This window comes from Fukomys damarensis, unplaced genomic scaffold (assembly GCF_012274545.1).
Source record: "Fukomys damarensis isolate Sample0158 unplaced genomic scaffold, DMR_v1.0_HiC HiC_scaffold_38, whole genome shotgun sequence".
Classification (NCBI taxonomy): domain Eukaryota; kingdom Metazoa; phylum Chordata; class Mammalia; order Rodentia; family Bathyergidae; genus Fukomys; species Fukomys damarensis.
The window spans coordinates 31,817,971-31,842,270 of NW_022900950.1; the positions used below are offsets into that span (position 1 = coordinate 31,817,971).

Genomic DNA, 24,300 nt, shown 5'->3' on the forward strand with positions numbered 1-24,300 from the left:
GCAAGAACCAGAGTTTAATTCCTGTTACCAAAAAAATAAATAAAATAAAAAAGATTTTTAAATGCTTTATGTATGAACTTGACTTAGTTTGTGTAAATAGAACATCCCAACATGTCCACTTTTGTGGGAGAGTCTGGGGTGACTGATTGTGTTCTAGTGTTCTGAATGAACTGAAAGGCAGAAAGAACATTAATTAAAACCTAAGAACATTTATGATTCTTAGTCTTTTTTGTTTTTTGTTTTCCCTCCCTCAGCCAAATAGGTTAAGCACTCCATGGATAGTGAATTGTAGGTACTCATTGGAAAGAGTATTTGGTGAATAAATTCACTATGTTTGTGTTACTTACATAGTTAGGAATGTATTCATTCTATAGGTATGCACAGAATTTCAGCTTCTGTTTCTTAACTTCTGTTTCTCATCCCTTGATTCTTAGCTTGACAGTAAAAGGCACCTTTTTTCTCATTCTTTTTGTCTTTCAGACTAGAGTAGGCCATGTGGTAGGGGTCTTAGTTGAAAGGAAAGTAATTGCTGATGTATCCCTATTGAAACCCCTTGACACACATAGGAATATAAACCCTAGTCATGAATGCTAGCAGAAACTCTAATGTGGTCTGAATGTATATGGTGATAATGTTTACTCTGGGTTTTTCTAAAATAAGATTTTTAAAAATTTCATAAATGCTTTTCCATATTTTAGATACGATTGATTATACAGATTTTAGAGAAGTGTTTCTAAAATAGTAACTTGTAACCAATAGTCACTTTGAAGGGTGGGGTAATGTACCCATGAGGAAACATAATAGATCAGTAGGATGTTAGTAACTAGCTTTAGTCACTAACTGCCTTCTAAGGTATAGTTAATATGGGGCCATAATCTTACTGCCCACTATTTGTGAAATAGTGATAGATTAAACTCTTGAAACAATTATATCCCAAATGTAGTTGCTAAACAGGATAAAAATTCACTTCTTGGTTTTGTTACAGTTGGTTTTATAACAGCAGGTCAGATTGGCTTGCATGCTGTTCTCCACATTACCTATTAGAGACACAGGTCAAGTGGCTGCTCAGCATCTCTCCAGTCAGCAGAAAGGGGGAAAACATGAAGGAGCATGAGTGGACCAAGCTGGAAATTGCCTGGAAGTTTCTGCAAACTTTGGACTTCATTATTTTAAGTAGTTAGGCTATATTTCTGTCTTCTTTAGATGCAAAAATATAACAGTTGATCCTGATAATCTCATACATATACATTTTTAAAGCATTATTTTATTTATATCTTTTGTATCCATTTTTTTTAACCTACTCTCGCCTCCTGTATTTTACCTTTAAAACATCACCAAACCAGCTATAGTAACTAATTCAGCTAGCAAAATAAATCTTAACAGTATACCTGAATTCTTTTTGGATATTAGGAGTTTATAATTTTAATTGTTGTAACGTTATGACTTCACCAGTATTTGCACTGAATTATTGCCAAAGTTCATAGTTGTGTTGCTTCAAAGTTCTTATAGTCTTTTTTGGTGATTCTTGCTCAATCATATTTACCGTGATAATTGTATTTAATCAGAATACAGTGAATATTTTTTAGGTAGCAGAATTTCTGGAGCAGTTTGTTTTAGTTTATATAAATACTAAGATTCTTTATCCTTTTCATTGGCCTTCTACCCTATTATATATTATAATTCCTTGAATGTAAAGTTTTTCTCTTACCTCTCAATCTGTTAAAATGCTCCAAAGTAATGTCTTGATTTGGCATTCTCAGGGAAGCTTATTGGAATCATTTTTGAATTCTTCCTGACTTTTTACTAGTGACTTTCTTGTGCTGTTAGTATTCTTACCTTCCTCACATTGATTCTCATATTTGGGAGTCCATCTTAATCCACTGGAAGCCTGTTAAAACCCAGCACTTGCTGGATTCCATCTCCAGGATTTCTGAGTTAGTAGATCTCTTTGAGCCAAAGGCTGATGCTGCTACTTATGGGATCTCAAATCTTTAACCAGTCTTTTCTCCACTTTCCTCTGATAACCCTTCTTCCTTCTCTTAATATCCTGAGGGCTAAGAACACAAATGCATTTTAAATACTTTTTTTTTCTTTTAAATTAAGGAAAAGGCTTTGAATCAGGACTTGAATTGCTGCATGTGAGTAAGGTACTTGGCCTTTTTTTTCATCTGAGACTAGTTTTGTAGTTTTGCTTCATTTCTGATTCATGTCTGTGTTCTGAATAACTGGTTATTGAATTCATTGTTACAGGGGTTACTGAAGCTCAATCAAGATCACAAATACAATTTGAATAAAACTGGGCAACAGGGATTTCTTCTACTTTGGTAATGTTAATGGGACAAAATAATGTAAATTAAATATTATATCATTGTCAAATTAATTTTTCAGAATACCTATTTAAATTTTAAACACTGCAGGTTGGGAACTAGTAATCACATATATTTTACTTGTTATATTTAATAAATATGTTTAAAATCGGTTGCAAAACAATGAAAAAAATTAAAAGTTGACTAAATCGTTAGAGTTTGTTAATTTCATCAAATATTTCCTTGAAGTCAAACTTTAATTTTTGTTCTTAATTTGGTACAATCTTTTATTCATCAGAAAGGAATCCAAAATTAAAATTTCATTGTTAATATTAACCTTACCTTTTGTGAATATTTATAATTAACCTTCATAACTAAACACATTTATCTTGAGAATATGTTTCTTGCATTTAAACAAGCCAATGTAATTTATCACTGTGAATGAGGGACCCCATTTACTGTTAAGCATTCACTATTACTTGAAAAGAAAAGTAGTTCCTTTGATCCAAAAAATGTTAATTTAGTAGCTAACACTGCTCTTTCCCCCATTTTATTTTGATTTTTTTGTTTAAATAATGTCATTGTTATGATTTAAAAGACTGTCTCCAGTGAAGAGGATAGGGAAGATTCTATCATTTCAGGACATTTCACCAAGTTTGTGGACAGACAGATCACGTTCTGTTTCTTCAAATATGATAACCATCTAGTTAACTTTATACAAACCAATGGGTAAAATTCCTAAATTTATGATTAAAATAGTATTTAATTTAAGTAAATGAATTATTCACAATTTTAGAGATTTAATACTGCATTTTTACATGGGTAATTTAATATATTTTGAATTAATGACAATTCATTTGGAAATGATGGTGTTGATAGAGGCAAGGCTAAAGTTAGGTCAAAGGGAAGATCTCTGTATGAAGACTAGAATAACATGAACGGATACTGTTTGTTTGAATTTGGTAAATGATATTAAAAAATTTTGTGAGGAAGCTTAAGGGTGTACTACATCATTTTATTAATGCCTACAGTGTTTCTCATATCCAGATAGTCCACATATCTTCTGCCATAAATAGATATTCAGCCAAAATGAAGTTCCTGAAATTCTGTAATACCTGGGACTACAGGTGTGTGCCACCCACCTGGCTTGGTTGTGCAGTTTGATTTCTTCTGTAGCAGAGTGGAGATTTTTATGATTGCTCAAGTGCATTACTTTTATAAGTGATGGATGACATTCATATTCTTGGAATTATAACTTCTTGTCTTTGGAGGAAAAACATTGTGTACATTTTTTAAATATTGTAGATAAATTTGTGTTTTTAACATTTTATCTATTCCTTGAAGATTAGAGTTACTTCAGCATATCATAAATTCAGAGTAAAGTTGAAATAGGCTTTCTTAGTTTCACTGGGAAAGATCAGGTTGGAAGCCTTTCTTAGAAATCTACCTAATCTACCAAATGTGAATGCTCCTGAGTTTTCCATCTTTATTTCTGTAAAAAGAATATAGTTTCAATATAAAAAGTAGAAGTAATTTTGTTTGCACCTATAGTTACAGAAAGCAACATTATCCTTGCAAGAATTGTTTGGAAGAGTTTTTAAGCAGATGCACTTGGTTTTATCATAAAATAATACTATACTTAAAATGAGTGAGGAATGTGACTCCCACCTCCCATTCCTCCCAAAATGTCTATTCTAAACATAATTATGTAAAATAATCCTTTTGTTTTGCCACTTGGTTTTTGTGGTATTAGAATAAGGCCTATTTGGCCAGGGATTTAGCTCAGTGGTTCCGCTGCCTGCCTTGCAAGGTCCTGAGTTCGATTCCAGCTACCCCCCAAAAAAGAAATAAGGCCTATTACTGTTAATGCACAGTGTTCTACCATTGAGTTGTACCCCAGCCCTGTTTTGCTGCTTTTTAAAATATTTTAATACTCCTGTTATAGCAAGAGAAATGTTGTTGCCTAAGTTCATGAAATACTTTTTGCTGTAGAGGATTTACCTTGTGGCTTGAACTATTAATATTAGAAAAAGCTAATAATTAAAATTTTGTAAAAATTAAGTTGGTCCAGGCATAGTGGTACAAACCTATAATCCCAACTACAAGGGGGGGCTAAAAGCAAGAAGATTACAAGTGTGCAAGTTTGTGTCTAGCCAGAACAACTTGGCAGAACCCTTTCTCAAAATAAAAAAAGCTGGGGATGTAGTTCATCACTCTTGGATTCAATTCCCAGTGATGTTCATCTTTTAATGATTTACCGAGGCTGCACATCAGCATTGCTCAAGGTATACTTAAAGTATATATTCTTAATTGATTCCCACTTTCAATTTACCAATATAGTTTCTTACCTACATCCTTTTCTTTTTCTTTACGTCCAGTTCTGCTCATCTATTTTAAGTAAGCCTTTCAGGTAATTTTGATGTCTGATCCTAGTTAAGAAGTAGTACTATAAAAAGATGTGACAGTGGAGAATCATTAGTCTTTCTACAGTGAGGGAGAGTAGGGCTCCTTGCCACCCCAGATACTTTGTAGTGTGTATATTTATTAAAAAAATGTTAACATAATGTCTTAAATTTTTTCATGTTTGGGGATTCAGATATTATTATTTTGGAGCTCTTGTCTGTGTGCATATGGATGTATAATTTATGTTACAAAACTTAAAGGTAGCAACGATCCAAAATGATTGATTTATTTACTCAGTTTCATTCCCCTTAATGATATGATCTTAATTAACTTAGGAAAATGTCATTTATAATACTTTTTTTTTGGTGCCAAGGATTGAACTCGGGTCCTTTCTTGCAAGGCAGGCCACCGAACCACTGAGCTAAATCCCTGGCCTGTAGCAAAAGTAATCTTAAATATAAACCATGACTTGGTTTTCTAAGTATTATTAGAATAAAATCCAAGTCCCTTACTGTTACCTACACACTCTTTATTTAACACCCCAACCTCTTTAACCTCACCCAGTCACTCTTTCTGCGGAACTTAGTTTTGTCCACATTGGCCTCCCTGGAATGTGGCAAGTTCCTTTACTCATGTTCTTTGTGTTTATGTTCCACTTGTTCTTCCCGTGGAATAGCTGGTTCTTTTCTTTCCCTTTCTCTCTCTCAGTCCTTTTCTCCCTCTTTTTTGTTTTTTTGGTACCTGGGATTGAACTTGGGTCCTTGCGCTTGCAAGGCAGGCCACCGATCCACTGAGCTAAATCCCTGGCTCTTCCCTCCGTTTTTTAAACAGGGCTTCACAATATAGCCCAACCTCTCAAACTAAAGATCCATCTGCCGGGATTGCAGGTGTGTACCACCGTACTGGCCTTCTTTCTCTTTCAGTTTTTTAACTAGAATATTACAAACGAAGATCTTAGACTAATATAAAGAAAATTCCCCCATTTTTTAACCTATTACCCTGCTTATTTCTATTTTAAAGCTTAATGTCATCTGAAGTTTTAGTTAAGTTGAAAGTCTTATTTACACCCATTGGTATAGAGCCTCCCTGGTGACAGGAACCAAGTCTCTGTGCTTAGAAAATATTTTTAAAATTAAAAATAATAGAAAATTTATAGTATTTCCCTGTGTAGTTTATTATCTTTAGCCAGCTGCAGTCTGAAAATATTAAATGGAAAATTCCAGAAGTATCCATAGATTTTAAAAATTGAATTGTCTGAATGGTGTGAAATCTCAGTCCATCCTGCTCCCTTCCAAAAGGACATGAATCATCCCTTGGTCCAGTGTATCTATTCTGAACTGCCTGCCTCTTAGTAGCCATCTTGGTTATCAGATTGACTGCCTCAGCATTGTAGTGTTTCAATAATTTTTATTTTACTTAATAATGGGCCCAAAGCATTAAGGGCAATGATGCTGGGAACTAAGGGATGCTAAAGAAAAACTGTAATGTGCTTAAGTAAAAAGGTGAAAGTTTTCAGTTAATGCAAAGAGAAAAATCATATGCTGAGAATGCCAAAGTCTATGGATAAAAACGATCTTCTTTCTTCTTTTGAAATTGTTAAGAGTAGAGTGATTCATGGTAGTTTTGCTGTTGTAATTAGTTAAGATAGAAAAGGCATTATTAAATTGTAGGTTTTGGTACTCTCGCCAGTTTTTAGGGTCCACTGCTAGCCTTGCAATGTAGCTCCTGAAGGTGGGAGGGAGGGAATACTGTATTAGTAATATCATGTTCATTTTCTGAATAAGCTTAGTTCCTTCAAGTTTACCTCATATCAGATTCATTCTATTACAGAATGTATATCCTGTTTTTCAAGACTATTTGAACATGGTCATCCTTTTCCCCATCTCTGTGCCTGTGTTTGGGCCTTGCTTTGCATGAGAAACTCCTCTTTCTTGACATCTTGCCTGTTTTTTATTCATTGAGGTCAAATGCCTTTTTCCTCAATACTATTTCTACTTCTCTTGTGTTTGTTAATATCATCTATTCCTATGTTTGTATAGTGTTTAGATATATACCGCTGTTTTAGATTTTGTTTGTATGTTGTTCTGTGCATATTTATTTTCAGTAAAGTTAAATGCTTTTGGAAGCATTTTTATCATTGCATCCATTATGATCATGCATGGAGACCTACAGTAAATATTAAAATTGAAAAATCATGAGCATTTTATGGTAGAGTGTGAACTTTGTGAAATCGGGCCCAGATCTTATTTTTCAAGTTCCTAGAACCCTGCTCAGTACCAGATCTCATGCAGTGGTTTCAGGAAGCCTTCATACATAGGTACAGATAAGAATCACTTAAGAGTACTTTGAAAATGCAGATTCTTGTCCCATATAAGACCTACTGAATTAGAAACATTGGATTTAAAGTGTTGGCCTTTAACTGTATTTAAAAAAATATTTGTAGGAGATTCTGACACATATCCCATTACTTCTAGAGCAAAAAAGGTTCAAACTGTTAGAAAACTTGAAGGCAAATTTTATCTAGTTGTGAGGATTTACAATGGAAAACTTATATGGAAAAGAAAATATTTAAGATGGGTTTTAAAGGATTGATAGGATTTCTTCAGATGTTTTAAACACAGTTGAGAATACATGAAATTTGTTGGTTTTTTTGTTTCTTTTAACCTGTGTAGCATAACAGAGCAATGTTCCCACTCAGTGAATTTTCAAAAAGTAATTTAATTTGAGTTAGGTGAAGACTGAACAGATGTGAAGAAAATCCCAGTTAGGCCTAGCACTGAGCCACAGACTTGGCCCAGGGTTCTGTCTGCTCAACAAGCATTAACCCTTAAATGTTGGTTGGGGAGCAGTAAACAGTTTCCTTGGAGAAGATAGGGCAAGGCAGTGTCATTTGTAAACTGGTACTGTGTTTTATTTATTTTATAGCGAAGTATATTTTGTTATCAGTGCCTGTAACAATCCTGAAAATGTGGGGATGATTCTGTGTTATAGTTTGAACTAACATTATTTAGTTCATCTGAACAGTTTCATTTCACTGAGCTCTTAGACACTGCTAGAACATAGAAAAAAATTCACAGAAAATAGGATATGGTTTTCATATATTTCTTAAAAAATCTTCACAGTTTTATTTTACATTAGCCATCCAGTGTTTGATACATTCATTGTATTTGGGTGTTTTCACAGTGTGGAGGGAAGAGACAAATGGGAGAAAAAAACTGGGAATATGGGTTTGAACATCTGTATATAACAAGTAACACTCAATGAGATGGTAAGACTTAAATTACCACCTCTACCCGTGGAGAACCTATGAACCAGAAGCACCAAAGCTTGATTAGAGCTTGGAACTGTGGTTTGAAAACATTTTTTTAAAGCAGCAGTATTCATGAAGTCTAGATAAAATACCCAAATCTGGAATTACATAATACAGACAAAATCAGCATTTACAAGGATAGGCTTGTTACATTAACTCATAAAAGTATTCAGTGAAAAGAATAAGGAAGGCTAAATGGTATTTTATTCAGTATAATAGCTTGAAATTGGTGGGTGAAAGATAAAAATCAGTCTTATAGTTCTGTCTCCTTTTTTTTGTCTTTTGTTAATCATGATGAAAATCATGATCCACATTGATAAGTTATGCATTTGTTCAATTTGGAGTATTTGTGCATTTAAATAAAAATTATTGCAGACTCATTATCTTGCAAAAAAACTAATTACATTTGTTTAGTGGTGACAGGAAAGCTTTTTGAGGGCTGAATGAAAATACCTTAAACCAACACAATTTAAGTATGTTGGTGTTGGTATGTTAAAAACAAAACAAATGCATACTAATTTGTGTATGGCAATTTAGTAAATAATGGAAAAATAGATAAATTCAAATCAGATACTTGGCATAATCCTGAAGCATTTCTAGAAATGTTCTAGAAATTAGGTTCTACCTAATATAGTTTTTAAACCACTGATAAAGAAGGCTTGTCGGTAGGATGAAATTTACCAGTACATAGGTTAAAGAAACTGGGAGGCTTGTGTGCAGCTTTTCTCAATGGAGATTTCTCATTTGACCCACAAAATATGGAAAATTATATGACTATTTGCCATTCTTCCAAAAATAGTATATTACAGGTACCATTTCTTGAAAAAGGTGGGTGTCCTAGCTCACTAATACATACTTCGTCTGGAACCCAAGTTGAGAATGTCTGGGAAATTGAGACATCTTTTAAAAAGAAGCTATTAATTATGAAAATATCAGATGCCTATCATCAAATGAGTACAATTTTCAAGACAGTAGATGGTCACTGCTATATTGTTCTCCACAAATCTGAGCTCTGAGAGTATTTTGGCTGAGAATTGAGATTTTCCATATTACTGCTTAAAAATGAGAAGGAAATTTCTGATTAGATTATATTTTCACACTTGATTAACACCATTGATACATTTTTTAAAAATGAAACGTTGTATTGGTCACCTTCATGATTCTGTCTGTACAGTTTTGAGTAATGTTTGAAAACCCTTTAGTGAAAGGAGAAAATGACATTTCAGTGTTTTGAAATTAGCTTGAGCTTTTTGGTTCCCATTATTTTTTTTTTCTACCTACCATATCATTGTAGACAAAAACTGACTACCTTGTGATATGCAAAGTGTCCATTGTTGTGGTGTATCTTGAAACTCAAAAGCTGTTTTTTTGTTGTTGTTGTTTGTTGTTTGTTTTTTTAAAGACACAAGAAGGAAGGCAAGTCTTTATTTAAAACTTGAAACAATACAGTATCATTCTTTTATCTTTCGAATTTGAGTATTTTCTCTGATTACTGAATGAGAACCTTGTATTTAAGGAATTATGTAATACTTCACTAGCTTATGTATGACATTAAGGGAAGCTACTCTAGACATGTTGACTGCTTTGGGGTGGAGACATTTAATTACACCCTCTCCAACACACACACAGTAGAAAGCAGTTTTTCAAAGACAAACCAAACCAAACCCAGCTTTGGGCTTTAGAATGCTTGCCATTTATATTCCCTGACTATTTCTTCCTCAGTGAGGAATCATATGGTTTGTGTGATGGCCTTTTTTGTAAACTCAGTTGGCTATAACATTCTTGCTGTAACAGAGTGAAAGCTTTAACCAAGAACTGCCTGTGGCATATAAATGCCTTTGGTTTATTGGCTACTTCTGTAGTTGAAAGGAAGTTGAATTGTGTTTTTGGACCCAATAAGTTTGTCCTTTCCACTTGGGTGTTGAAAGAGCTTATGAGCAGTAGCTGTTCTGATTTTTGTTGGTTGTTTTCTCTAGGGAACAAGCTACCCTCTGAGTCAGCACTGGACTTGAAGATAAATCCTACAATTCATGAAACTGACTGATTCGACTAAAGGATGGATAGTTTGGGCAGCGTTGGACAGCTCTATGAGGGGTCTGTTTGTTTAACTGAAGGGATTGTTGAGTTCAGCAACTTTTAATTCCCCTGAGCTTAATAAGGGGTTGCTGTTGTGAAAACAGGGTTTGTGAAGGAATCAGTTCTGGCAATTGACATCAGTATTCCTGTTGACTGTTTTCATTTTATCACCAAATATCATGGAACAATTCTTTAATGTGTAGAAATTTTATTGCTATTTGTTGCCAGCAAGAATTTGTATGTCCTAAGAGGTCAGCATAGGATTTTTGCAGTTTATTTTTGAATCTGTTACCTTTTTTTATATGAGGTAATATAAATTTTTCTCAATTAAATATTTTGGCCCTTGAATTATTTCTTCTTTGAGAGTTAGTAATGTGTTAGTGACTTGAAATTTATAGGGTTATATGGGACTTGATTTGATTAGTAAATATTTTACTAGGGCAGTGAATAATTTATATTTCAGCTTATGGATGATGTACTTTTTTGGATAATGTGATAATTTTTATGTTAAAACTAGTTTTTACATTAGTCTCTGAAGAAATGAGGTTAATTTTTAATTAAATGGCTTTTAAAATCTGAAACATGCAGGATTTAAGATGCTACAGAAAGAAAATATCTTTGTAATTTTTTAGGCCAAGATTAATTATTTGGGAATACTTTTTTCTTTTTTTGTTTGTTTTTTTGTACTGGGGATTGAACTTGGGACCTTGCACTTGCAAGGCAGGCAGTGGCACCACTGAGCTAAATCCCTGGCCCCTGTATTATCTTTTTTGAAGACTTTTTAAAACAGGCTATGGGAAAGATATTAATTTTACTGTAGTTATTTTGTAATATGATTTAAAATGTATAGGAATAGTAGAAATCTACCTAGCCGGTATTTGTGTAGGTCTTCTACATTTTATCTTTTTAGGCTAGAGGTACATATAGTTATCTAACATTCACTGTGAGAAATTGGACTTTAGACAAGTGAGCTTGTATACCATTTAACATTGGGTTCATTAGTTTTATGATTATTGATCTTATTAAACACTATTGCTTTGAGTAAGAATATTTTTAACTACTTACAGTTATGCAAAGCTGAATTTGAATGAACTGTGAAATTACTATGAGAAATGAAGTAGAGGCTAGTATTAGCTTTTGCTTACTAGTTTTGTTGATACTTTTAGATTGTGGGGTGTTCTGTATAGTCAGTTCTGGTATTGGACCCACATTTAAGTAAACACCTGTTGATACTTGTCCTGGTCATATATTTGCTTGTGTCTACTTCTGAATTTTATTTTTCTCACTTGATTTGTTGTCTTAAATGAGATGGTAAGGTGTACCCAATTTAAAATTTAGTAAAATAGCAACATTTAAAAAAAATCTTGACAGCGAGATCTTGAAAGATTATTACCATTAGTGCCACTGGGCAGAAAAGTGACCAAAACTGTAATTAAAACATTATATTCCTGGAGTTTAAGAAGCTGTTTTAATAAAATTTATCCCATCAATTTAAAGTATGATGTTTTGTGGAGAAAAACTTCAGATTAGAAAATTCTTTAAATTTCAATAAGGGAAAAATGTTCGTAGTGCTAGGATTGTTGAAAAACACTAAATTCTAAGTCTTTAAATTCAGAAGTCTTTTGAATCATTCTTACCTATACCAGTTATACATAGCTTCATAGTAACGTATTTTCAGAGTACCTAAACCCCTAGGACTGACAGTATACTTTTTAGGCTTATTACACAATGCCAGAAACTCACACATAAATGTTTTTAGCTCATCCATCATACCTTAAGCTTTGACACTTTAGGATATGTTCAAAATTTAGAAGTTCTGCATTAATCACATTTCCCTTTGTATTGTAACTTTAAGTTAATTATTTTACATAACCACTAGGATTTAAGGTTAAGTTAAATTCAGCAGCATAAGGGTACTCTACCAAGCTGGCTACCAAGCTGGATTAGTGCTTAAATGACCTGGATTAATCCTCATTTCTCTCAATGTCAACTATCAAACCACTGAAGTAAGTCTAGTTTTCAGTTTGTTAAAAAAAAAAGGGAAAAAGCTTGAACTATTCCTGGCTTAAACTAGGACATTTTAAACGTTCTCTTCAAACTATTGATAAATTCATAAATTTGATTCTTATTTATACTTTTGTGATAAAAGATACAGTGACACTATGGGGTGATTATTGTGAATGGAGAACATTGCCTATGGATTTCTAAATTTAGGATTTAAAAATTTATGTATTCTAAGTTAATGTTAGCTTTAATTTATTTAAACAAATACATACTGAAGTTTGAGAAATCCATTTATTTTAGGTAAAGTTATTATGTTTTCAAATAACTTGTCTATATTTCCTAGCTGGATTAACTAACTGTATTGTGGCAAAATGTTCAGTTGCACATCATGAGTCATTTATTTTGTGCCTCCCCAACCATTTCTGCCACTTTAATAAATTTCATTTTACAGTGTTTTCTCTACCATGTAAGTTATCAGTCTTTAAAAAACAGCTTTATCTATTAAAAACATGAGTCACAGTGTTGTTGTTTTTTGTTGTTTGTTTGTTTGTTTGTTTGGTACTGGGGATTGAACTCAGGTCCTTGCACTTGCGAGGCAGGCCACCAAACCACTGAGCTAAATCCCCGGCCCTGTTGTTGTTTTTTAAGTCCTCTTCTTTTCTTTTTCTTAAATTTTCTCTTTTGATCTAATGGTAGGAATTGAACCTGGGGCCTTAATATCTCAAAGTGAATGATGGATAACTATTTGTACCTCTAGCCTAAAAAGATAAAACATAGAAGACCTATATAAATACTGCCTAGGTAGATTTCTACTATTCCTATACATTTTAAATCATACTACAGCACATGGTAGATAGGAACCCTTACCATTAAGCTAATTCCCCAGCTAGTGTTACCTTTTAAAAAGCAACATATATACATATGTTTTATGTGTATATACATTTATTTTAATTCTTTTTCTAGATATTTTTGAAATTATTTCTTTAGGATATTTTGCAGAACTAGAATTTCTGTGACAGTAGCTGAAAGTATTTTTTAAGTTACTGGAATCAAGAGTATCTTTTTACAATGGACACACACCAAATCATAGTTGATTGCCTTCAGGGTTGCTCTGAAAGTACAAGAATTATTAACTGAGAATAGAGGTTTTTTCATATACTTTGAATATTTAAATAAGTGAACTTTTGAATAACCTCTATACTTGATTATGTCAATGTTTAAAATGTGACCTTTTCTAACTACTGTCTTTTCTATTTTCTGATAATAGCTGAAATTTTATTCTACAGTATAACATTTCATTTGTGTCTATGTTTAGATAGCTCAGATATTAGAGATATAGTTGATGAAACACACAGTTTCAGACTCTTCCTATATGAATTACATTTTATTTATTTTGCTACATTTTCCAGCCATGGAATATACATCACTAATATATGTAATTCTTTTCTAAATTGGAAAAAATAATGGAATCAAGCCAGGCATGGTGGCGCACACCTGTAATCCCAGCACTTGGGAGACTGAGGCAGGAGAATAGCTGCAAGTTCAAGGTGAACTGACCGGAACTACACAATGAGACCCTGTCTCAAAACGGGGGTGGGAAGTAATGGAATCAACATAAATTCATTGCCATAATTTAAGGACTTACTATTTTTCTTTTTTTCTTTCCTTAAGGTATTCTGTCAGAAAGAAAAGAATTTGCCCTTATTTATCTCTGTAGCAATATTTACTTCAGTACAGAATTATGAAATACAGTGACTGTACTGGAGACAGTTCAAGGTATCTGCAGAAATGAGATAATTGACCATAGCCTGCTATCCTTAAAAATGTGTACTTGTGGGGCCGGGGATGTAGCTCAGTGGTGCCGCACCTGTCTGGCAAGTACGAGGCCCTGGGTTCAATTTCTGGTACCAAAAAAGAAAAGTGGGGGAAATAAATGCGTGCTTGTAAAGTTGGTCCTTGCTAGTATCTGAGAGTCCACAGTGTTCCTTAACTGATTCAATTAATTTACTTTACCTAAATTATTTATGCAAACAATGCACTTTATGCTGCACACTTGCATTCCTTCTACAAGTTTGAAATTCTGGTATGTGCTAGGCAGATGGTGCCTATATAACCTGTCTAAAATGAAAACCTTGAGCACAGAGTTGCTAATGTGATTTTCCAAGCAGATAAATTGAGCAGGTTCTTAGGTTGCAAAAGTTCCTCTGTTTGACTCTTTATGAAGGGTAGACTGCATTCTAGGAAGCTCTGTATGGTTCCTATAGATTCTCTGCAAATTTCTGTAAGCTGTGTCGTTTTCTCTTGAGATCTGGCTGTATGTGCTTACTCTATTTCTGTAGTAAATCTTAGCCATGAGTCCAACCATGTTCTGAGTATTGTGATTTCCAGTGAATTTCTGAATTTGGGATAGTCCAGTGAAGCATCTTTGTCACTAAATTTGCTGAGAAATATTAAGGATTAGGTTGTAAACACCTTTACTTACATAGCAATCATTAGTGCCAGGAAAGTTCAGTGCATTTGTGATACTATTCTGTTAACTTTTTAATATCTTACTTTAGGAAGTTCTTTCCAGTAGATACTTTAGGCTGCCCTTGTTTGACAGGTTGCAACAATTGTAAATATCTCCTTAGCATCCTGACTTTTAATTGTCCTTAATTTCTTCAATTCCTTCTGCTAAGAGCTAGTGATAAGATGAACTAAGAAACGTAGCTTGTCTCTGAAGCACTCAAATAGCAAGTGGAGGAAAAAATGCTCTGAACTCAACTTTGGAATTGACTTTTTGTATCTACACCTTAATTTATCATCACAAAAGTCAAGTTGGAGAATGTATTAAAATCTAATGTGTTAAATAACCATAAGAATTTAGGGATATAAACCTAGTGTCTGTGTTTGGGGCTTTCACTATGTATTATGTATGATCTTCTCTTGGATAAAGCCCTAAGTATTGGCTCTGCTGTTAAAAAGATAATGCTTCCTACTTGTCCTCAAGTTCACCTGTCAACAATGAGATATAGTTACAATTTTTAATCTAAACCATTCTCTTTAGTATAGTCAGACAGGACAACGTATTATTGAGGATTTTTGTTTTTTCTTTTTTGGTACTGGCGATTGAACTCAGGACTTTTTGCTTTCAAGGCAGGTACTGTGACACTGAGCTAAATCCCTGGCCCTTTTGAGGGTTTAGTTTGGCTGTTGAGGTTTTGTTAAAATTTTAGTGCAACCTAGGTTTATCCAGGCTGTAATAATCTGCAAGCAGTAACATTTGAATAATCAGACATATCTCTGACAGGAGAATATCCTTTACTCCAGACTCTTACAAATTCCTCTTTTATAGTGATGAATTGTCTGCCTGTAGTAATGATTGACATCTGTGCTGCTTAATAACATCACCATTTACTTTTCTTCTGCCCCCAACTTTTTGTTATAATCAATACTTCTGGCATATGGCATTTGCTATTTCTGATGATTTGATGATCACAGCTGTTGCTTTATTTAGGCATTTTGGTTGTTGTTACCAGAAAAATGGACAATTTCACCTCTATACCCTTTCTTTTTAACAGAATTATTTTGGTGATGGTATTGTGTCATTGACATATGTAGATGGGAATACTAAGATTTAACGTGTGTTTCTTCCTTATAAATAGTTGAATTACATGTGGTATTTGCAGCAAAAGGTCAAGAAGAAGAAAATCATGAGTCATTTCCAAGAGGGTTATCAAGAAAGTCTTTATTGAGTAAAAAGATATTTCAGAAGGATGAACTAGAATTTACTATGATATAGTTTAGAGGATTTGGTGTTGGCAAGGACTGTTGGTGACATTTTGGGGGAGGAAGCAGCTTTGGAAACATGGGTCCATGAAGTTGTATTGAACTTTAAGAGAATTTGAAGGGCATCCTCTTTTTAACACTGTTGTCTCCTGTCTGTGAACCTGGGTCTGTGTCTCCTTTTTTTTTCAAATTGTCTTTAGTAAATTAACTTAAATTTTTCCATGAAATTTTATAATTTTCTGTGTTCAGGTCTTACTCATACTTTGTTAGATTTATTCTTAGATGTGATGTAGTATTTACTAGTATTGTAATTGGTGTCTTTAAAGAACAAATTTTTAAAAATCATTTCTAATATGTAGATAATGTAGATAATTAACTTTTGTACTTTTGTATCTTGATACTTGCTAATATTTTGTGGATTGTTAATATTTGTGAAATTGTATTTTCTGCAAATGGTAGTGTTAGTTTTCTCTTGCAGTATTTTTTTCTGTTGTCTTGTATGGTGTAGTGCTCCTTACTGTAAAGTTACATAGGTGAAGTCATACTTAGCATTTTTTTGACTTGTTCTTGATTTTAAAAGAAATATTTTTCATGCTTTTCAATTTCACTGTGGATTCTTGGATGTGTTTGTTTCTGAAAGGGTACTCTTTGATTCTGATAGAAGAAAATAATTATTTTATTCCTTGAAATGGTTTTAAAAATAACCTTTCATGAGGCATTTATTCAATGACTCTTAGTGGGCCATAGATGAACAAGACAAAAATTTTCACTTTTATGGAGTTTACAGTTTTTTTTTATTTTTTATTTTATGACTTTTTAAATTTGAATTGTTTAATATCCTGACAGTAAAAAGTTTTAGCTAATAGTCATCACTAAATTGCCTTTTTAAAGTGACAAAAGTGCATTGGCAGTATCTGTCAAACACTGTTTTAGTAATTATCTAAACTTTATGCTAATATGCAACCAATGATAAATTAATTTTAACTTGCATCTCTATCAGTACATGAGCAATTGACTGCTTGTATAATTTGCCCATTTTCTATTGGCTGCTTGTATTTTATTCCCCCCCCCCCACCAGGTATTGAACTTAGGACCTTGCCCTTGAGAGGAAGATGTGGCACCACTGAGTGCTTTCTGTTTTCTTAATGATTTTAAGAACTATATATTATGCAGACTAGCCTTTTATTGAATGTTTCAAATACCTTTTTTTTGCTCTGTAGAAAAATTTTAATTTTTATTTAAATTTTCATTCCAAAGAGTCATCTGAAATTTATGAGTGTGATAAATATAAAGGAGAATAACCATATTTGTTCTTGTTGTTCTCCATTCCATATTTAGTGATGCCTTTCAAGTTGTCATACCTGACTATTGAGTAGTCTTTTCCTCTGATGTTAGATATACCATCTCTTTCATACTTTTATATGAATATGATGACACTTTTGGGCCTTGCTCTATTGCATTGATCTATGCATATCAGCTTCTATCAAACATGTTTATTACTGTAGTTTTTCACTTTCTAAACATCTGATTACTGTTTTCATTGCACTTTTTTCTTTCTGTTTTTTTGTAATATTTTTTCTTTATTCATAATTTTCCTGCCTGTTCTCAGTGATTGCTATTCCACACAGATATAATTAACATGGCTAATTTTTATTAATTGAACTAGCATTCTGTTTTTAGATTAGTTTAGGGTAGACCCCCTCCTTTCTTTAATATTTGAATAATTATTTTTTGTTGATATATAATTCATACACCACAAAATTTATACTTTAAAGCTATACAGTACAGTTCAGTGCATTCAAAAATTATATATTATAGATTATAGTGCATTATATAGATTATAGTGATTATAGTGCATTCAAAAATCAAGGAACCAAAAAAAAGAAAAAAATCAAGGAACCATCATCACTAATTCCACATTTTCTTTACCCAGAAGGGAAACTGCTGGGTAGCAGTCATTCCCCCTGGTCTTCTTTCCTCAATCCTTGAAAACCACTAATCTACTTTCTGACTTCATAGATTTGTCTATTCTGAACATTTCATATAAACAGAGTCACATAATATGTGACTTTTTTGTGTTTGACTTCTTTCATTTAATGTTATCTAGGTTCATCCATGTTGTAGAATGTGTCATTTCTTTCCTTTTAATATTCATCTGTATGAGTGTATCATTTTGTTTACCCATTTATCATTTGATAGACGTGAATTATTTGTACTTTTTGGCCATTATGTGTAATGCTGCTGTGAACATTCATGTATAACTTTTTGTGTGTACAGATTTTCATGCCTTTTGGGCGAGATGTTTAACAATTTGAGGAACTGCTAAACAGTTTTCCAAGGAGACTGCACCATCTAACAATTCTGCCAGCAATAAAATGCTTATTATCGTCCATGTTTTTGTTTATAGCTATCATTGTGTATATGGAATTAGGTATGTCATTGTGGTTTTGGTTTTCATATCTCTGGTAACTAATGATACTGAGTTTCCTTTCATGTACTTATTACCATTTATATGTCTTCAGAGAGATTTTGTTAAAATTCTTTGCTCAGTTTTTAATAAAGTTGTAAGAATTTTCTCATATTTTACATATTAGACCTTCATTGAATTTGCAGATATATATAGATACATCTATCTGTCTATCTATACATACAGGTATCTATCTATATCGATATAGATATTGATGGTGATATCGCTACTGATATAGATATAGATTTTTCCTGTCTTACTATGTAGCCCAGGCTGGCCTCGAACTTATGACAGTCCTCCTGCCTCAGCCTCCTGAGTTCTGGGATTATAGACATGAACCACCATGGCTGGCTAAATTTGCAGATATTTTATGCATTCTTGTATTGCCTTTTTTCTTTCTTGATAGCTTCCTGTGAAGTACAGAAAATTTTTAATTTTGTGTTTTAGGTTATATCTTAAACCATGGCTTAACTAAAAGTTCTGAAGGCTTATACCTGTGTTTAAGGCTTTTATTTCTTTCAGATATTAATGACTTCTGAAGTAATTTTTGTATATTTATATGATGCAAAGTAGGTGTTGTATATTACATGTCTTTTATGTCTCTTAACTACTCTTTCATATTTTCCAAGTTTGATTTCTTCAACTCCTATTTACCACTGTTTCTTTTTTTCATTGTACAGTGGTTTATGAACTTAATTTGTACCTTGATTTATGAACGTAATTTGTTCCACAATTTTGGAAAAGATAGCCAAGGTCATGTTTGTTACCTGATGTAGGGTTTGGAAACAAAAAAAATTTTTTTGCCAAATGCTTTTATTTGTGAACCATATTATTCACAAACAGCAACATTCATGAACTGAGGTACCACTGTATCTATTTTGTTGAGGGGTTTTTCCTTCAATATTAATGCTTATAATTTTTGACTCTTAAAGAGCTTAGTTTGCTCTATTTAAAAAAGCTGTTCTTTTGTGATGTTTGCTGCTTTTTTCATCTTTCATTATTTTAGCAGTAATAATATGTTATTACTTCTGTTACATTATTCTGCTATCCAGGGTTCTTTGTAGGTAGTGTGTGTGCCTCTTTGTGGGTAGGGTGCATGTTACTTTTTTGTGTTTGGTGCTAGGGATTGAACCCAAGGCCTTAAGCATGCTGGGCAAGAGCTCTACCTCTGGAATATACCCCTAGGTCTTCCTGTTTTTTTGAGACAGTGTCTCATTAAGTTGCCCAAGCTGACCTTGAATCTGAGATTCTTTTGCCTCAACTTCCTGAGTAGCCAAGATTACAGTCTTGTGCAAGCCAATAGGATTATTTCGGGGGATATTTCCTATATGCTGTGGTGTGGAGTGTTTATCAAAACAATTAGGTGTTTGCTTCATCTAGCTATCCAGGGGTTTTGCCAGAAAAAGTCAGATTTTATATGTTAATTTCTCATTGGTAGTCCTATAACAGAGTCTCATGAGAATTTTCTCTTCCTAACCAGTGCGTGGGATAGTCAGGGGGTCAGCATTTCCCTGTCTTCAAACATCCTAACTCTCCAATCCTTTTCCTTTCTTCTTCCATCTCTCTTTGGCAGGCAATTTCCTTTTCTTGATACTGTAGACAGATAGAAAATTTCTGGTCTACATGCACTATTTTACAGCCTTTCTAGAGAATCTTCACTTTACATAGAGATTTTTTTTGATTGAGTTTATTGGTACATTTTAGTTATACAGTACAGTTACATTCATTATTGGGATCTTGTACCTTTACATGACAAGTCTTGGTTCTCATTTTTTCCCCTTGTCCCTGCCCTCCCTTCATCCCCTCCTCCCCTCCCCGTTTACAAACACTTTATTTCCATTTTTTTGCTTTCTCATATTTTTTTTTCCCTTATTACCTTTCCCCTATCCTTCCCACTTTCCCTACACCTTTAGCCCTTTTCTTCCTATTTCACATTGTCAGTTATCTCATTAGGATCTTACATAGAGATTTTAATTCTGTTCTCCACATTTTATGGACTCAAGGCTCCATTTCATTTGTCCATGTGATCATTAAAGCCTTAATTTTAAGACAGAGTGTTTGACTTAGGTTGAGATTCTGCAAATCTCCACAACATATCTCTTGGCTTCAAATTTTGCTTTAGTTTTTTGTTGTTAGAGTAGTTGTTGTTTTTATCTCAGCTATATTTTTAGATTTTGGATATTGTGCTCTCTCACAAAGTTCCACATATATATATAACATTGATAGAGGATGAGGAAGGAAGAACATCTGTTCAATCTCTCATTTTCCAGAAATAGTATTATCCTAACTAGTTGTTTGTATTTAGGAAGAATGTTGACTTGGCATATGTTTGTTTGTTTTTTACTTTTATGAATTTTCTGTCTTTGCTTTATTTGTTTTTCTTTGGGATTCCAAAAATAGAATTATGTCTTTAAAAACACTATTGTTGCCTCATAAATTAACTTTGAAATTTCTTCATTTTTTGGGGGTTATTCTTGTTAATTCCTCCAGTGGCTATTTCTGTATTATTCCTCACTTTTATTTGAACTAGGTACTTATAAGAATTTTTCAAACGTCCAAAGGCCGTTAACTTATCATCCATGACTTCAATCTGTTTGCATAGTCAACTAATTACACTGCAATTATTACATATAATGTCACCAAATGTTGTTCTAACAGCAAATGACAATTGCTAATACAATAAATAAAATTTTAAAGTAAAATTTCTTAACTTAGGAAATTTTAAACACAAGTTTTCATTCTTACAGATTTTGTAAAACTGACTTTCTGTATGTTACTGTATTTCATTTAGTGTTCTCTTCATTGTTAGTTTATGTGGTATTATAATAGCTGCTGATAGCCCTTCACCTCCAAAAAGCTATAAATTAAGAGTGTTAAGATGTGAGAGAGATGAAATTTGTAATGAGAAAAACTATTATGTTTGATATATATAGCTATTAATAGAAAATCTTCAGTTTTATTATATGAAATGTATTCTTTAAACACTGTTAGGGAAATACTCTTGTGGTTAGACATTGAGTGATGTTCAATGGAAGATGTCATTAAGAATTCTTAACTTTGAATCAGCTTTACTTGATTTGAGCAGAATCTGTTCGTTCTTAATTCAGCATCCTTATTTTTAACTATTTGTTTCTTCAGTATGATTCTACTTCCTTGTGCTATTTATAATTTAATGTATGTAAACACCATGGTTATGTTGTAATATTGTCATCATAATACCAACTACAGAGTATCTTTCTTCAAGCTGGCATGTGAATATTTTACTCAGTTCTTTAACATTTTGTTAAATGTGCCAAGTGATATAAAGTTGTGCCTTTTCTGGCTAAATTTGGTGTTTTAGAAATTTTTTGTTGAATTTTAGTTTTAGCTACTTATATAGTTTATCCTCTTTATTGGTGGTGATGTTTACTATTGAACATGTTTTATATTGAATATATTTAAATAATCCCAGTTAGCCTTGGCTCAGATATATGAACTCAGATTTTAGTACTGTAACTTTCTATTAAAAGAACCTCACAAAATTAAAAATTACTAAGAAAAATCTTGATACAATTTAAATTTACCTGTGTATGAATTTCTTTCTTAATTGGCCTTAGTTTGTGATAAATATGTTTCTGTATATTCAATCTTGAGAGATCCCATCATCCATCCATTCTGGGAACTGAATTCAGGAGCCTTCTACCACTAAGGTACATTCCCAGACCTTTTTAAATTTGTTATTTTGAGACAGGGTCTCAGTAAGTGACCCATGCTGACCTTGTATTTGCAGTCCTTCTGCCTCAGCCTTTCTAGTAACTGGGATTACAAGCATACACCTCCACGCTTGGTATGATCCTTCCTTTGTTTCTAGGTTACACATAGGCCAACTGTGATTGAGACTGTGCTATCATATCATATTGTCTGTACCTTTGCCTCCTTGTATACCTTGAGTAGTCACACTAAAGCTACTAAAAGTTTTATGGATACCCTTTATATTCCTGACTTAGGAACTGAGCAACTGTACACAATATTGACTGAGTGCACAGATACTGAAATCAAATAGCCCTGAGTTTAAATCTTTATTCTTTTGTTTGTGAATCTGTATTTGTGCCTACACTCATGCTTTTGATTTTTAAGTTGGTTTCCTCCTCTGTGAAATGAATATGGTATACTATTCATAGGGTGGTTGTTAGGATTAAGTAGACTGATGGATATGGTGCACTTAGATTAGTGCCTGACTTGGGAAAGGTGCTCAAGAATTGTAGCTGTACTGCTTGCTGTTAATATAAAGACAATGAAGTGAATTATTCATCTTTGGTGACTTCACCAGTTTTATTTTGGAAAGGCTTAGAGACTAGCTTTAGGAGATACTGTGTAAATACATTCTGTATTACAGAAGTGGAACATATTTATTCTAGTCTCACAATCTTGATTAACCTGCAATAAAGTGTGTACTATAAAGGTAGATAAAAACGGAGCTCTGCAGCAGTTAAAAAATAAAAATTAGGGCTCTATCTGAAACCTGACCTCTTCATAATTACAGTTTTTTAAAAAAAGGCTTTAGGTATTTAATGTTTCTCTTTGAAACATGGAAGACATACCTGAAAACTCCTGGCCTATTTAAATGTCAATGCAGTAGTGGGGAGTTCTAGATTAGGAGTTTTGGGATTGAGTTTGGGCCTTGCTGTTGACTTTCTACATATGTTCTTGGTCAAAATAACATAACCTTCCTATATCTAAATACTACTCTGTACTGTGATGTTTTATGACCTGGCCTACCTTATCTGCCTATTTTAATGACTCAGAAAATCAGATGAAATAATGATGGTGAGGCTTTTTAGAAAGTACAAAGGGCTATCCAGGGGAAAGATAAGTGTCATCTTTTATTTCCAGCTTATTTTTATCCAATCACATGCTTTCTAAAAAATAATGTTGATGTCTTATGAATTATTAAAATTGAAACTCAAATCGCTGTTAACTGCAATTTTGTGGCGAGAGGCATTTTGTTGACTTTTTCTTGGATTGAGAGGTGGCATTTTATTTCAGTGGTTCAGGCCTTCAGGCATTCTCTACATATCCAGAAAGCAGTTCCTGGCTAAGCTTGGTTTTTCAGGAATTGTAATTATAGCTCTAGGTAGCTTTTTAAAATTTCTGCTCAGAACTGATCACTTCCATTAAGCTTTTGATTAACTACCTGATAATTAATTTGCATTTCATCCCCACTTATGCATGTAGTTTGCAATATATTAATCTCTATTTGAGTATTTTTGTAAGTCTTTTTATGTCTTTTATACATGATTTAGTCTTATTTTCTCAGCTAGCTTGGGATCTCTTAAAGGGTAATTGTTCTTTCCCTTTTTTCACTATAGGTACATAACAGAGGGTGTTCTATTTGTAATGCATTCTTATTGGTTGTGGTTGAGTAAGACGTTCATTCATTGTAACTTAGTGGTACCTGTAGTCCTTTTTTTGAAGTATGTTTCTGCAGCAGTTTTCAGTAAACATTAAAACAGTGTGTGGTTATTTAAAGACAAAAAGGCATCAACAATACATGGTTTGAACTTTTTAAAATACATGTTTAAGCTCCCATCTATTTGAACTTAGTCTTAATTTATCTTTCTTGCTTTTTCAAATGATTTTGTTAATTGTATTTGGCTGAAAGAAATTTAGTAGATATTTAGTATGAATTTGAGTTCTTAATGCCATAATAATTTTTGGGAATCTGAAATTTGTATTAATAGTCACAGTTTAAAATGTTTATTAATTTTTTAAAAAGGAAACATTTATATATTTTATAGAGTCACAGTTATGATATTTTTCCACCTTTTTAAATTTATTAAGTTTTTTGGTGATTTTTTACTGTTGCAGCTCTAATATAAACTTTGATATCGAGGGCAGTATTATTTATTCTTAGTGTACATTTGTAATACATAATCATATTCATTTGGGGGAACTGGAAAATATACATGTACATATATATACTATAT

At 32.9% G+C, this 24,300-nt stretch overlaps 1 protein-coding gene across 6 annotated transcripts in view; it reads left to right on the top strand.

Annotated features, from left to right (window-relative positions):
* The window catches only part of Pan3 (poly(A) specific ribonuclease subunit PAN3), a 126,444-nt gene that overhangs the window by 63,736 nt on the left and 38,408 nt on the right, over window positions 1–24,300 (top strand). Inside the window, exons 1-2 of one of the 6 annotated variants that reach the window (XM_033759919.1) lie at window positions 2,225–2,324; window positions 9,996–10,113. The exons of 4 other annotated variants lie outside the window; for them this stretch is intronic. In XM_033759919.1, coding sequence (XP_033615810.1) covers window positions 10,050–10,113 — 64 coding nt within the window. In that variant the 5' untranslated portion in view covers window positions 2,225–2,324; window positions 9,996–10,049. Of the gene's footprint in view, window positions 1–2,224; window positions 2,325–9,995; window positions 10,114–24,300 lie in introns of those variants that run through there. One more of the 6 variants, XM_033759918.1, reaches the window with a different exon arrangement.